The sequence below is a fragment of the Mus pahari genome, chromosome 9 (genome assembly GCF_900095145.1).
Source record: "Mus pahari chromosome 9, PAHARI_EIJ_v1.1, whole genome shotgun sequence".
Taxonomy (NCBI): domain Eukaryota; kingdom Metazoa; phylum Chordata; class Mammalia; order Rodentia; family Muridae; genus Mus; species Mus pahari.
The window spans coordinates 27,065,758-27,077,779 of record NC_034598.1 but is presented as its reverse complement, the minus strand read 5'-3'; the positions used below and the strand labels follow the sequence as shown (position 1 = coordinate 27,077,779).

Sequence of the window (12,022 nt, the reverse complement as noted above, 5' to 3'; positions counted from 1 at the left end):
CCACTGAGCCATCTCACCAGCCCCCACAGTAATTTTCAAAATAGAAACTGGTATGAGTCATTAAATTTAATGTCATAGGGAAAATTCAACTTCATTACCTTGCTTCCGATTTCACAAACGTCAATTGGGTCGTTGTCACCACAGCAGCCAGTGTGCTTGTCACTGTGTCCTGGGTCTTCCCATGTCTAAAAAAGTGAGGGTTAGAGGTCAGCACATACACACACACACACACACACACACACACACACACACACACACACACACGCTGCTGACCAAGTGCAATCCCCCACGAGGTCGGCTGAAAAAATACAAACCATCTGGTTCTAAATCCTTTACAGGCTGGATGTGGCGGGACACGCCTTAGAACCCCGCACAACTGAGGCAGAGGCAAGTGGATTTCTGAGTTCAAGGGCAACCTGGTCTACAGAATGAATTCCGTGACAGCCAGGACTACACAGAGAAACCCTGTCAAGGAAAAAAAACATACGAACAAACAAACTTTATAATTTCCATTTAAGAACTTTTAACTATAGAGAAGAATTTTAATTAAATGTTGGTGCTTCTATTATGCATATAATGCTAAGCTAAATGTAAGCTTCAACAGAGAACGAAGCTGGGTGTGTCAATATGTGCCTTTGATCCCAGGAGACAGAAGCAGGCAGATTCCTATGAGTTCTAGGCTAGCCATGACTACACAGTGTGGTCCTGACTCAAAAACCCCAAAGCCTAAACAAGAAAATGATCCTGCTTCGAACACTTAAGTCATATGATGGTGCATGCCTGTAATCCCAGCACGTGGGAACTGAGGCAGGAGCTCAAGTACGGGCTACAGAAGTCTCACTAAGCCACACACAAAGACCCTAGTGTCTCAAACACTAAGGGCGAAGGGCAGGCAGGGGTGTGGTGTGGTGTGGTGTGGTGTGGTGTGGTGTGGTGTGGTGTGGTGTGGTGTGTGACTCAGTAGGAGAGCATTTGCCTAGCATGTGCAAGGCCCTGAGTCTGATGAGCTGCTCTGGGTACTTACTCTATCTCCTATCAGCTGGAGTCTCTCCATCACAGATCTCTGCCACCCAGAGAGCCCGGAATGGAAATGATAACCTCTGATGGTGAACGCAGCCTTGCTGGCTGGGAGCCAAGGCTGAAAAGCTTAAATTACTGCCTTTCTCTCTTTGCTAAATTGCAGGCCAGAGGCTCAGCAGAGCATCTCACAAAGAACTGATCGAGTGTGCTGCCGCTGTTGGGTTAAATTGCAGCTGTTGGTAGGGTCTTTTATTCCTCACCAGAACACATTCATGACTTGGATTTACTTCCCTATTCAGCTAGAGGAAAAAGATCAAAGTGAACGGGATAAAGCAAGACTGCTTCAAACACCAGGAAAGCAAGAGTCCGCCCCGAGAAGAAGAGCTCAGCACTGTGTCCCCACAGGGACCACACATCAAAGCCAAATACCAAATCAACTCAAGTGCGGAATGAAGTGCAATAATTGGGACAGACAAATGACTCTGTGATTACCCAACAAACTAGATGAGTCTGACCTACATGCTAGTAACTTATGTTTCATAATGACACCCCTTAATATCACCTAATGATGAATAGGGAACAAACCATTACCCACAGGAAAAACTAAATTGGATATGTGTTAAGTGTCGCATGATCAAATGTATGTCCTTTACTAATAAGAGATACAAGTCTTTTTTGTTCCTGATTTTTTAAGATAGGGTTTTTCTGTGCAGCCAGCCCCAGGTAATCTTTGAACTCAGAGATCTGCCACCCTCCGTCTCTGGGTGCTGAGATTAACCCCCTGGACACCCCGAAGTCTGATGACTCACCATCCAAAAACTAAGCAACACCTTGCTTTCGATAGATAGGAAAACAAGGGTCCAGCTGTATAAGAAGAAAGCGCGCAGTGATCCTGCCACAAAGCTTGTGACCTCAGGAGAACCAAGCCTTCATGTACACGGCAGTAAGAATGCACGCGGGAGAATGCACGCAGGAGAATGCACGCGGGCAGAAAGATAGTAAGGGCTCTTTTCTTCCAAACAACTCTCCAGGTTGAGTGTGATTTATGTCTCAGAGGAACAGAGGGAGACCAGTGTGTCTGCACCACCATTCGGTGGGAGCTTCTCTGGTGACAAAGAGTCTTGCTAAAGCTAAACTTTGAGCTCTCAGTACTGTTTCAGCCTCTAGAATGCTGAGTTCGGAGGTATACATGATATCTGGGTAGAAATCAAGGCAGGCGTGAGCTCTCTCCTTCTGCCATGGGACCTTGGGACTCAGGTCGCCAAGCATCTGGCAGGCACCTCTTTAATTCTGGCTGTGTTTTTCAGAGATAAGCTCTCACTATGTAGCTGTGGCCGTCCTAGAACTGGCCATGTAGACCAGGGTTCCCTCCAATTTATGTCAGTCCTCCTGCAGGCTGGGCTAACAGGAGTGTGCCCCTAAGTCTGGCGAAGAACCCAGGCTTTAAGCACCAAGGCTCCCTCTTCTCGCTACACTCAATACTAAATCTGTGAAGAATGTACTGTCGGGAGTCTACAATGAGTCCATAGAAAACGGAACATTTTTGAAAATCTGAGCTTAAACATAGACATATTCCTTTTAGTTAACCTTGGAAATAAGTCATTAAAATGTTTAAAATAAAACTATCCTGTCCATTGTTTTTCTGCTCTGTGATAGCCAGTATTTTCTGCATTAAAACGTTTGATCAAAAATGAGTTAATTTTTATTAAGCTAAAAGAAAAAAAGTACATTTTCAGCGAGTAAGGGGGCTTCTGGACACGTACCTGAGGGATGGCGCCGTAGTTCCAGATATACCCTTTATAAGGGAACAGATTCGCCACATAGCGGAGCTTCCCCTTTTTCACATCCTGCTTGATTGGGTTTAAAGGATCCTTTGTGGCAATCTGAAATGAAATGCCAGATGGGTGTGCAACACTACAGGAGTAAGGACCCCAGAAAACAAATTACGTAGGCATGCCCCCCACTATTCCACCTTCAGGATTTGTTTCCCTAACATGGTGAGAACTGAACTAAAGGCTCCTCCGACAGCTGTTATGCACAGCAACACTCAAGAAGAGAGAAGAACATTCTCTAATTCCAGGAACCAAAAAGTAAGACAAGCTGGACCAGACACCAGCATTCTAGAGGAAAGGCGCTGGCAAGCTGGCCACAGAGCGGCACTCCCGAGCTTCGTCCCCAGACGGCCTGCAAGCTGGCCTCTGCCCAGACCAACAGCCACACACATATAAATCATTAAACAAACAATTAAAAACAACAAGAGTCGGGCTGGTGAGATGGCTCAGTGGGTAAGAGCACCGACTGCTCTTCCAAAGGTCCGGAGTTCAAATCCCAGCAACCACATGGTGGCTCANAACCATCNGTAACAAGATCTGACTCCCTCTTCTGGAGTGTCTGAAGACAGCTACAGTGTGCTTACATGTAATAAATAAATAAATAAATAAATCTAANAAAAAAAAAAAAAAAAAGTCTTAAGAAAAGTACAAAATAATTAATATCCAACATCAGTTTTCCTTTCTAGTTAAATTTATTCAAACATCTGAGAGTGTAGTGTGGTCACTGTTAAAAGAAAAAAAAAACCAAACTTAGGGAAGCTAGGCATGGTGGTGAACCCCTATAATTAATCCCAGCCATCCATCAGAAGGCAGAGGCAGGCAGATGCTATAAGGTAGAGGCCAGTCTGGAATTCTAAGACATCTAGGACTACATAGGGAGACCTTGTCTCAAAAACAAAAACAAAAATTCAAGTGATATAAAGTGAGGACCTATAAGGAAAGGCAGTCACGTCACTGTTTGCCACTAGAAGGAAACGAAACTCAGCCAAGGTCATGAGCTCTTCCTGCTGAGACGCTCTGGATGTGGCCCCAGCACTTGGGAGGCTAAGACAAGAGGAGGGGAAGGAGTTGAAGGCCAGCCCAGGCTGCACAATGACACCTTACCTCAATAAGACAAAAAGGGAAAAGAAAAGCAGAAGCAAACATTGACAGGACACTTTAGGGCCATGAGAGGCAGTGGCGGGGACAAGCGGAGGCCTGGGGGAGGAGCATCCTGGGACATGTGTGCTGCCAGCACAGGAGTAAGGGTACCCGGAGCTGAGAAAAGACTGGTTGGCAGGGGAGGTGGAGCCAGGGAACAGTGAGACCAGACACTGACACCTGGATACTTCTCATCTTTAAACAAGTCAGTTAGGCTGGATACAAACTTGGGGCTGGATAGAGCGCTCAGCAGGAAGAGAACTTGCTGTTCATGGAGAGGAAGCCAGTTCAGTGCCAGCAGCCACGCTGGGCAGTCCACAACTACTTGTAACTTGTGCTGCAGCCGCTCCTGCACACTGCAGGGCTCCGCAGGTACCTCCACATCCGTGGCACACTCAGACCCACACAGACACATTATCTAAAGGGATCTGATAAAGATAACTGACATGCTGCCCACTCTGACGAGCTCTCTTACCTCCATTTTGGCATTGGACCAGCGTGGCACCTCAACCACCATGTGGAACACATCCTGGAACAACAGAAACGGTGAGACAAGCACATCACATCCGGCCTCACTGCGGCGTGGCTCGCCTCTCTTCCTCTGAAGCTAAACTACCAACTCTACCAGACAACCGAAGTTAAGGAGATTTCATCGAAGTGGGTGGGGCGGGTGAGGACAGCAGACAGACAGAATATGGTAGATGCATGCTTACTCACAATATGTGATTCTCTAGATTTTCCTGTTTTAAATCTCTCGTTTTAAGAACCTTTCCAAAAAGGAGGATAGGTTTTTCAACAAACACAAGACATCTTCTCTCTGGAAGCGGCTGTCCTCAGGAAAGCCACCTCCAAAGGCTGCTGCGATTCCCTGCAGTGTCCTGTAAACTACCCAGAGGAGGTTTCCGGTGCGCCGTGAGACACACCCAAGCCAGGCGAGCCCATGCGTCACGTTCAACCCCAACATTCACCTGCCAGATTACCCACGGGAGTCTCCAAATTTGGCTGTTTTCCAAAGTCCTTCCGAAGTGCACCAGAGGGCGACATTCATGGCAGGCCTGCTCTCTGATATTCTAACTGGTGGGATTCTAGTGTAAGCACATCTTCAACACAGACTACAGGCAAAAGTCCCCAGAAGCCAGCAGTTTTAAAATGCACACGTCAAGTCAAAGACAGATTTAACAAAGGCTCCTGGGTGGAAACGAAACATCATTTTGCCCAAACTGTAATTTTTATCATGAAATAAGCCTTTACACGAAGCGTTTCAGCTCACAGCCTTTACAAGGACACGAATCAATCTGCAATTGTTCTTTAATAAAACCCTTATCTTTCAGTCAGGTATGGTACCCAGTTAGAACCTCAGCATAAGGGAGGTAGGAACAGGTGAATCATGAGTTTGAAGTTTTCTTGAAGCACACACTCAAAAAAGTTTCAAAAAAGAAAGGAAAGAAGCAAATAAAAATAAAATCAGGGGTTTTAATTTCCAGCAGCAATATCCCAAAGATCCACAAGGTGGCGCTGTTGCAACATAAATGATTAAAGGGAGGGGGTAAGGGTAAGGAACTTGGTAATTTTTCTTTTCTTTTTCCTTTTCTTTTTCCTCCCCTCCTCTCCCAACCCTAAGAAATGACATCTAATACCCAGACATTGCAAACACCTGTGATCTTAGCACTTAGGAGGTAGAAGTGGAAGGCTCAGAAGACCAGCCTCTTAAGTTTGAGGTTAGTCTAGGCTACTTGAAACCATATCTCAAAACATAAAAAGCGAGGGTGAGGGGGGTGGGGTGGGGAGCACAGCCTGGAGAGATGGCTCAGTGGTTAAGAGCACTGACTGCTCTTCCAAAGGTCCTGAGTTCAAATCCCAGCAACCACACAGTGGCTCACAACCATCTGTAATGCGATCTGATGCTCTCTTCTGGGGTGTCTGAAGTCAGCTACAGTGTACTTATGTATAATATATATATATATATATATATCATAAAAAGCGAAGCCACAGGATGACAGCAGGTAGAATGGTGTGAGTGTGGGACAGGCCATGGGGGTTCACGAGCTGCAGAGTGAAGCAAGATCACCTAGAGCTGAATCCCTAGCCAGAGGCTGGGAACAACACTGAACACCGGGAACAGCACTGAACACCGGGAACAGCACTGAACACCGGGAACAACACTGAACACCGGGAACAGCACTGAACACCGGGAACAACACTGAACGCTTTAGAAATTAACCGACAAAGACATCCGCACTCTAAAATGCTTACTACTGCAAACCTGTAAAGGCAGAAAAGTGAAAAATCAGAAGTAAAAATCCTCAGAAAAATAGTAAGAAAAGAATTCTATGGAGCTGGAGAGATGGCTCAGTGGTTAAGAGCACCGACTGTTATTCCAGAGGTCCTGAGTTCAATTCCCAGCACCCACATGGTGGCTCACAACCATCTGTAATGTGGTGTGATGCCCTCTTCTGGGGTGTCTGAAGACAGAGACAGTGTACTCATATACATAATTTTTTTAAAAAAATCTGCAAACACTCAAAAGCAACATGAGTTTTTAAAAGCTGGGCTGCAGCTCAGCTGCTAGAAGGCTTAACGTGCATAAAACCCTGGGATCCATTCCCAGCCCTGGACAAATTCCATGACACACATGCCTATAACCCTTGACCTTTGGATGTAGAGGCAGGAGGGTCAGGAATTTATAGTCATCCACACGGTAGCCAGCAAGGAAAATAAAGATAACCGATGCATGGAAGTTGGTAGCGTGTTAGCCCAGCATGTGTCAACTCTCGGCGGTTCACAGACCAGGTGTGGCAGCAGACACCTCAGCTGCAGCACCCGGGAAGCAGAAGCAGCTGAGGTCAGCCTCAGCTACATAGCAATCAGGGCAGCATGGTCTGCACGAGACCCTGCCTCAAAAGTAAACACCGCCCCACCTAACTTCAGAGTTAGAAAGCTTTATCAGAGAGCTCTGGGTGCATCTATTTATAAGGACATGCCCTTGCCCAATAACGGCCTTGTCTTGTTTTACGGAGTTTTGCTCTGTAGTCCCAGCTATAAACTCAATCTCACCCTCCCAAGTGCTGGGACTAGGGAAGGCGCCACCCCCACTCAGCCAGATAATGGTGCTCTCAAAAAAAGTACAGGGCTTCAACAGTGCTCACTGAGTGACCAGGGATCTTAACCTTCCTCTAGGCCTCGGAAGCTGTCCTAGAACGATACGCTCTAAGAAGTCACGAGTAAACAGAAGACTGGAGAGACGCTCCCTGAGCACTGGCCACCCTTCCCAAGAACCTGGTCAGAGTCCCAGTACGCACAGGACGGCTCACAAACATCTCCAACTCCAGCCCCAGGGTCCCAGTACCCACAGGACGGCTCACTAACATCTCCAACTCCAGCCCCAGGGTCCCAGTACCCACAGGACGGCTCACAAACATCTCCAACTCTAGCCCCAGGGGATCTTCTGGCCTCCAGGGAGGCACCGGCCACACACACAGTACGCAGGCGTACATACAGGCAAACACTCATTCACATTTTTTTTTAATTTAAAAAAAATAATAAATTTCTGAATTATTCTGTCCATAATTGAGAGAGTACCTGAGAAAAATAAGATAGTCAAAATTGACACTGTCATGCCACCTCTACATCTGGAGCTGTAAATTACAGCAAGCAATGCCTGTGCCTGCCACACCTGCTGCTAGTCTTTCAGAGTACAAAATAGATTTGTCTTCTTTAAAAAAAAAAAAAATTCAACCAAAGAAAATGTGATATATAATGATATATACCAAGGGGAAGACTGGCACTCAGCAAAGTGTCAGGATTCAGAGTTTAAAACAACAACTAGGCTGGAGAGATAGCTCAGTGCTTATTTTATATTTTATTTTATTTATTTTATTTTGATTTTTTGAGACAGGGTTTCTCTGTATAGCCCTGGCTGTCCTGGAACTCACTTTGAAGACCAGGTTGGCCTCGAACTCAGAAACCCACCTGCCTCTGCCTCCCAAGTACTGGGATTAAAGGCATGCACCACCACGTCCGGCTGGCTCAGTGCTTAAGAACACTGACTGCTCTTCCAAAGATCCTGAGTTCAAATCCCAGCAACCACATGGTGGCTCACAACCACCCGTCATGAGATCTGACGCCCTCTTCTGGTGTGTCTGAAGTCAGCTACAGTATACTTAGATATAATAATAAATCTCCAGGCCGGAGCGAGCGGAGTCGACCATAGCAAGCAGAAGTCCTGAATTCAAATTCCCAGCAACCACATGATAGCTCACAAGCATCAGTACAGCTATAGTGTTATACATGAAATAAATAGATAGATAGATAGATAGATAGATAGATAGATAGATAGATAGATCTTCAACAACAACAACAACAAAAGAAAAAAACAAATACACACCAAAGATCTAGCAATACAAGTTGAGTGTTCTCTTACCCCAAATGTTTGGACGGGACAGAAGTGCTTTGCAGCAAGCATGACAGCCTGAAGTCAATCCTTGGAACCCGCATGGTAAAAGAGAACAGATTCCTACAAACTGTCTTCTGACCCGCGCACCTGCACCATGGTGTGGACATTCCCTATGCATTAATACTCATTCAAATAAATGTAAAAATGGTCAGGGCTGCAAATCCTTGAGATTTCAGAGATCCTCAGGCTGATGTAAGCCCATAGGCTTCATTGGGTGAGCACATTTATCCAGTGATCCAAAATGCTCTCAAATCTGAGACTCTGAGTGTTTGGTTCAGGGGTGCTGGGAACGGAGAGCCTGTGTCCTGCGATTAAAGTGCTCACTTAGGCCAGTCAAACTCATTCCTGTACTGAACATAGGCATGGACACCCAGGAAAAGAAGCGGCCTAATCTGTGCCATGTCACCCGAGAACAAGCTCCTGTTCCCCCCTCAGAAATGCCACAGAACGACAGAAATCTGGTGACATACTCTAGCCACACCTTTTACTGTCTCTGCCCTACCAATCTAGTACGATTTGGGATTTTCAGTTGTCCAACTTGCCCACGCTCTGTAACACCTAGGCATTTAAGCATTAGTCCATCTGATTAAAAGCTTGACTTTTTTGTTTTTCAACAGAAGAAAAAATACAGCTTTGGATTAATGTGTCCTACCAGGAGCCTGGAAAACAGTCAAAACTAGCATTTCACATAAGCAGTGAAGACATGGCCCAGAGAAACACCAAGCTCGTCAACTACAGTATTGAGTTATGGTAGGTGAGCATTTTTTTTGTTTTGTTGTTTTTCTTTTTTTTTTCTTTTTTGAGACAGGGTTTCTCTGTGTAGCCCTGGCTGTCCTGGAACTCACTCTGTAGACCAGGCTGGCCTCAAACTCAGAAATCCACCTGCCTCTGCCTTCCAAGTGCTGGGATTAAAGGCATGCGCCACCACTGCCCGGCTGGTAGGTGAGCATTTTAAGATCTGGGTGTGGTGTATGCCTATACTCCAGGTGGGAGTAAGTTGAAACTCGAGGATCTGAGCCAGGCGTATCAGCAGCTTGAGGTCAACTTTCACTGCATAGAATGGGCCTCACCGAATTGCTTCTAATCCTTGCTAATCAGGAGGCTGCAGCAGAAAGATGGTGAGGTCAAACCTGCCTGGTTACATGTGCAGAATGAGTTCATGCTACTCAGTAAGACCCTGTCTCCAACCAAAGAGGGCTGGGGGTTGTGCCCATTGCCCCAGGTTCAGTTCTCAATAACAAGAGGAAATAAAACTCAAAACCAGAACCAGAACCAAGCTGATCACTATCTACCCGCGTCGCAGTTGCTTATTCTAGGCTGTGTGACCCTGAAGTTTGTGTTCTGTTACCTGTGTACTGACTTGGAAGACATTCTCACGGACTACTGCTTTTTTTTTTTTTTTTTTTTTTTGGTTTCTCGAGACAGGGTTTCTCTGTATAGCCCTGGCTGTCCTGGAACTCACTTTGTAGACCAGGCTGGCCTCCCGAGTGCTGGGATTAAAGGCGTGCGCCACTACGCCTGGCTGGACAACTGCTTTTGTATTTGAGCTCAAAGTAGAATCGACCCAAAACATATTTCTGCAATGAACAACAAGAGTAAGCCCCTGTTTTGCCCTTTACTACCCAATATACTTAGACAGAATCCGAGCAGGATACCTGATTCGCAAGAATTTCCTGATCTAGCTGGCTTGATTAGCTAATGCAAATAGCAAACTCAATAGTGTCTGGACTGAAAGGCTCTGACATGGAATAAAACCCCTAAGTCCTTGGACATTTTTCTATTGAGGAACCGAGTCACTGAGTCCTTAAAAGTATCCTCTTGTTAATGACACACCTACAACCACATACAAAAACGTACAAAAGCACACTTACATTGGGATTTGGGGTCAAGGAGGGGCAATGAATGAGGTCTCACATCGGCTAAGGGCAATCGCTGTGCAAGCGGGCAATGTGAGGTGGATCCCTGGAACCTGTACTGAGAGAACTACCACCACAAAGTTGTCCTCAGACTGCTACCTCATATGATGACATTTGTGCGCATACACATGTACATACAACATTTATTAAGCTAAAAAATAAATTACACTCCTCTGTCACAGGTCAGGTTGCTTTTTTTTGTTGTAATCCAAAACGAGATCTGTCACCCACGACCTTGTTTGTATCCCAATGATTTAACTACCTTGCAAACCAAAGCACTTTGCCTGGCTTCTCAGATGGCAATAAAAACTGGCTCTTACAGTCTGAACACTGGTGAAATCCAGTTGTCGCAAGAGTCTGTGCTCTTATGAAAAATAATCTTATGAAATACACCGTAGGAGGGTGGTGCACACCTTTAATACCAGCACTAGGGAGGCAGAGGCAGGTAGACTTCTAGGAGTTCGAGACCAGCCTGGTCTACAGATAGAATTTTAGGACAGCCAAGGCTCCACAGAGAAATTCTATCTTGAAAAGCAAACAAACAAACAAACAAACACAATTACATCACATACACAACAGGTCCGTAAGACCCCGCCATCTCAGAGAATCCTGAAAAATGATGTTTTGTAGGACAGCCAAGTGTCATCTCCATCCCCCCTTCTGGAGTGTCCTGAGACAGCTGTGGTAACCCTTGGGAACATGGAAACCCAGCTCTGTATGAGATACTTCCCTCCTCAGCACGCCAGTGTGCAAGAGACATGCACATCCACAGAAAAACCATCAGTAACCCAGACTCCCTGGTTCCTATGCCTCCATAGCTCAGAATATCCTGAGGTATTATTGTGAAGCACACTGAAGTATGATGTACATCCTATTTAGCCACACGAGGTAACTCAAGCCAAGCCAACCCAACAAGACAGTTCAGTGGGGGCGGACTCGGCAACTGTCAGGACATCAGAAGTAACAAACCAGAGAACCCGAGTAAAGACAACTGCGAGGCTCCCACAGGAAGGCGTGCCCCATCAAAGGTCCTTCCTGCAGTGCAGAACTGCCTTTGTTTGCTTCATTGTCTCCAAAGTGGGAGCTGGGTCAGATGGAATCCCCTGAAGTACCTACAGACTGGATTTCTTGCTAGAGTTCAGCTGTCAGGAGAACTATATATAGCACACTTTCTAGTATTAATACAATTCAATGTATTTCTCTATTTCTCTCATTTTTAACTAAAAAAAAGTTATTGTGTGTATATGATGTATGTGTGTGCACCCATACACATGTATAGACACATGTAGCGGTAGGCTCTCTTCTTCCAGGACAAGTACTCTTTTGGTTTGGTTTGGTTTTTCAACCCATTGCACCAGCCCTATGAGTCTATTTCTAGTTAAGGGAATAGTAATGCTACAAGCATGAAGTAAAGACTTCAACCTGACAATATTATTCGCAGTGTGCTACAGAGTCCAGATGGACTGGTTATTAACACTGAGCTTCAGGTCAGTGAGGGCCCAGAGAAGACCCAGCAGGCAAGGGTACTTGTATCTAAGTCTGGAAACCTGGCTTTGATTCCCGATTCCTACACGGTAGAAGAACTGGCTCCAGCATGCCGTCTTCTGATCTACACACACACACACACACACACACACACACACACACACACACACACACAC

At 45.8% G+C, this 12,022-nt stretch overlaps 1 protein-coding gene across 1 annotated transcript in view; it reads right to left on the bottom strand.

Moving 5' to 3' along the window:
• Nucleotides 1–12,022, bottom strand: part of Ppa1 (pyrophosphatase (inorganic) 1) — a 30,037-nt gene that overhangs the window by 13,079 nt on the left and 4,936 nt on the right. The window contains exons 3-5 of the mRNA XM_021204664.2: nucleotides 4,468–4,521; nucleotides 2,784–2,903; nucleotides 99–185 (exon numbers count right to left, since the gene is read on the bottom strand). Of these exons, the coding sequence (XP_021060323.1) occupies nucleotides 99–185; nucleotides 2,784–2,903; nucleotides 4,468–4,521 (261 nt within the window). The remainder of the gene's footprint in view (nucleotides 1–98; nucleotides 186–2,783; nucleotides 2,904–4,467; nucleotides 4,522–12,022) is intronic.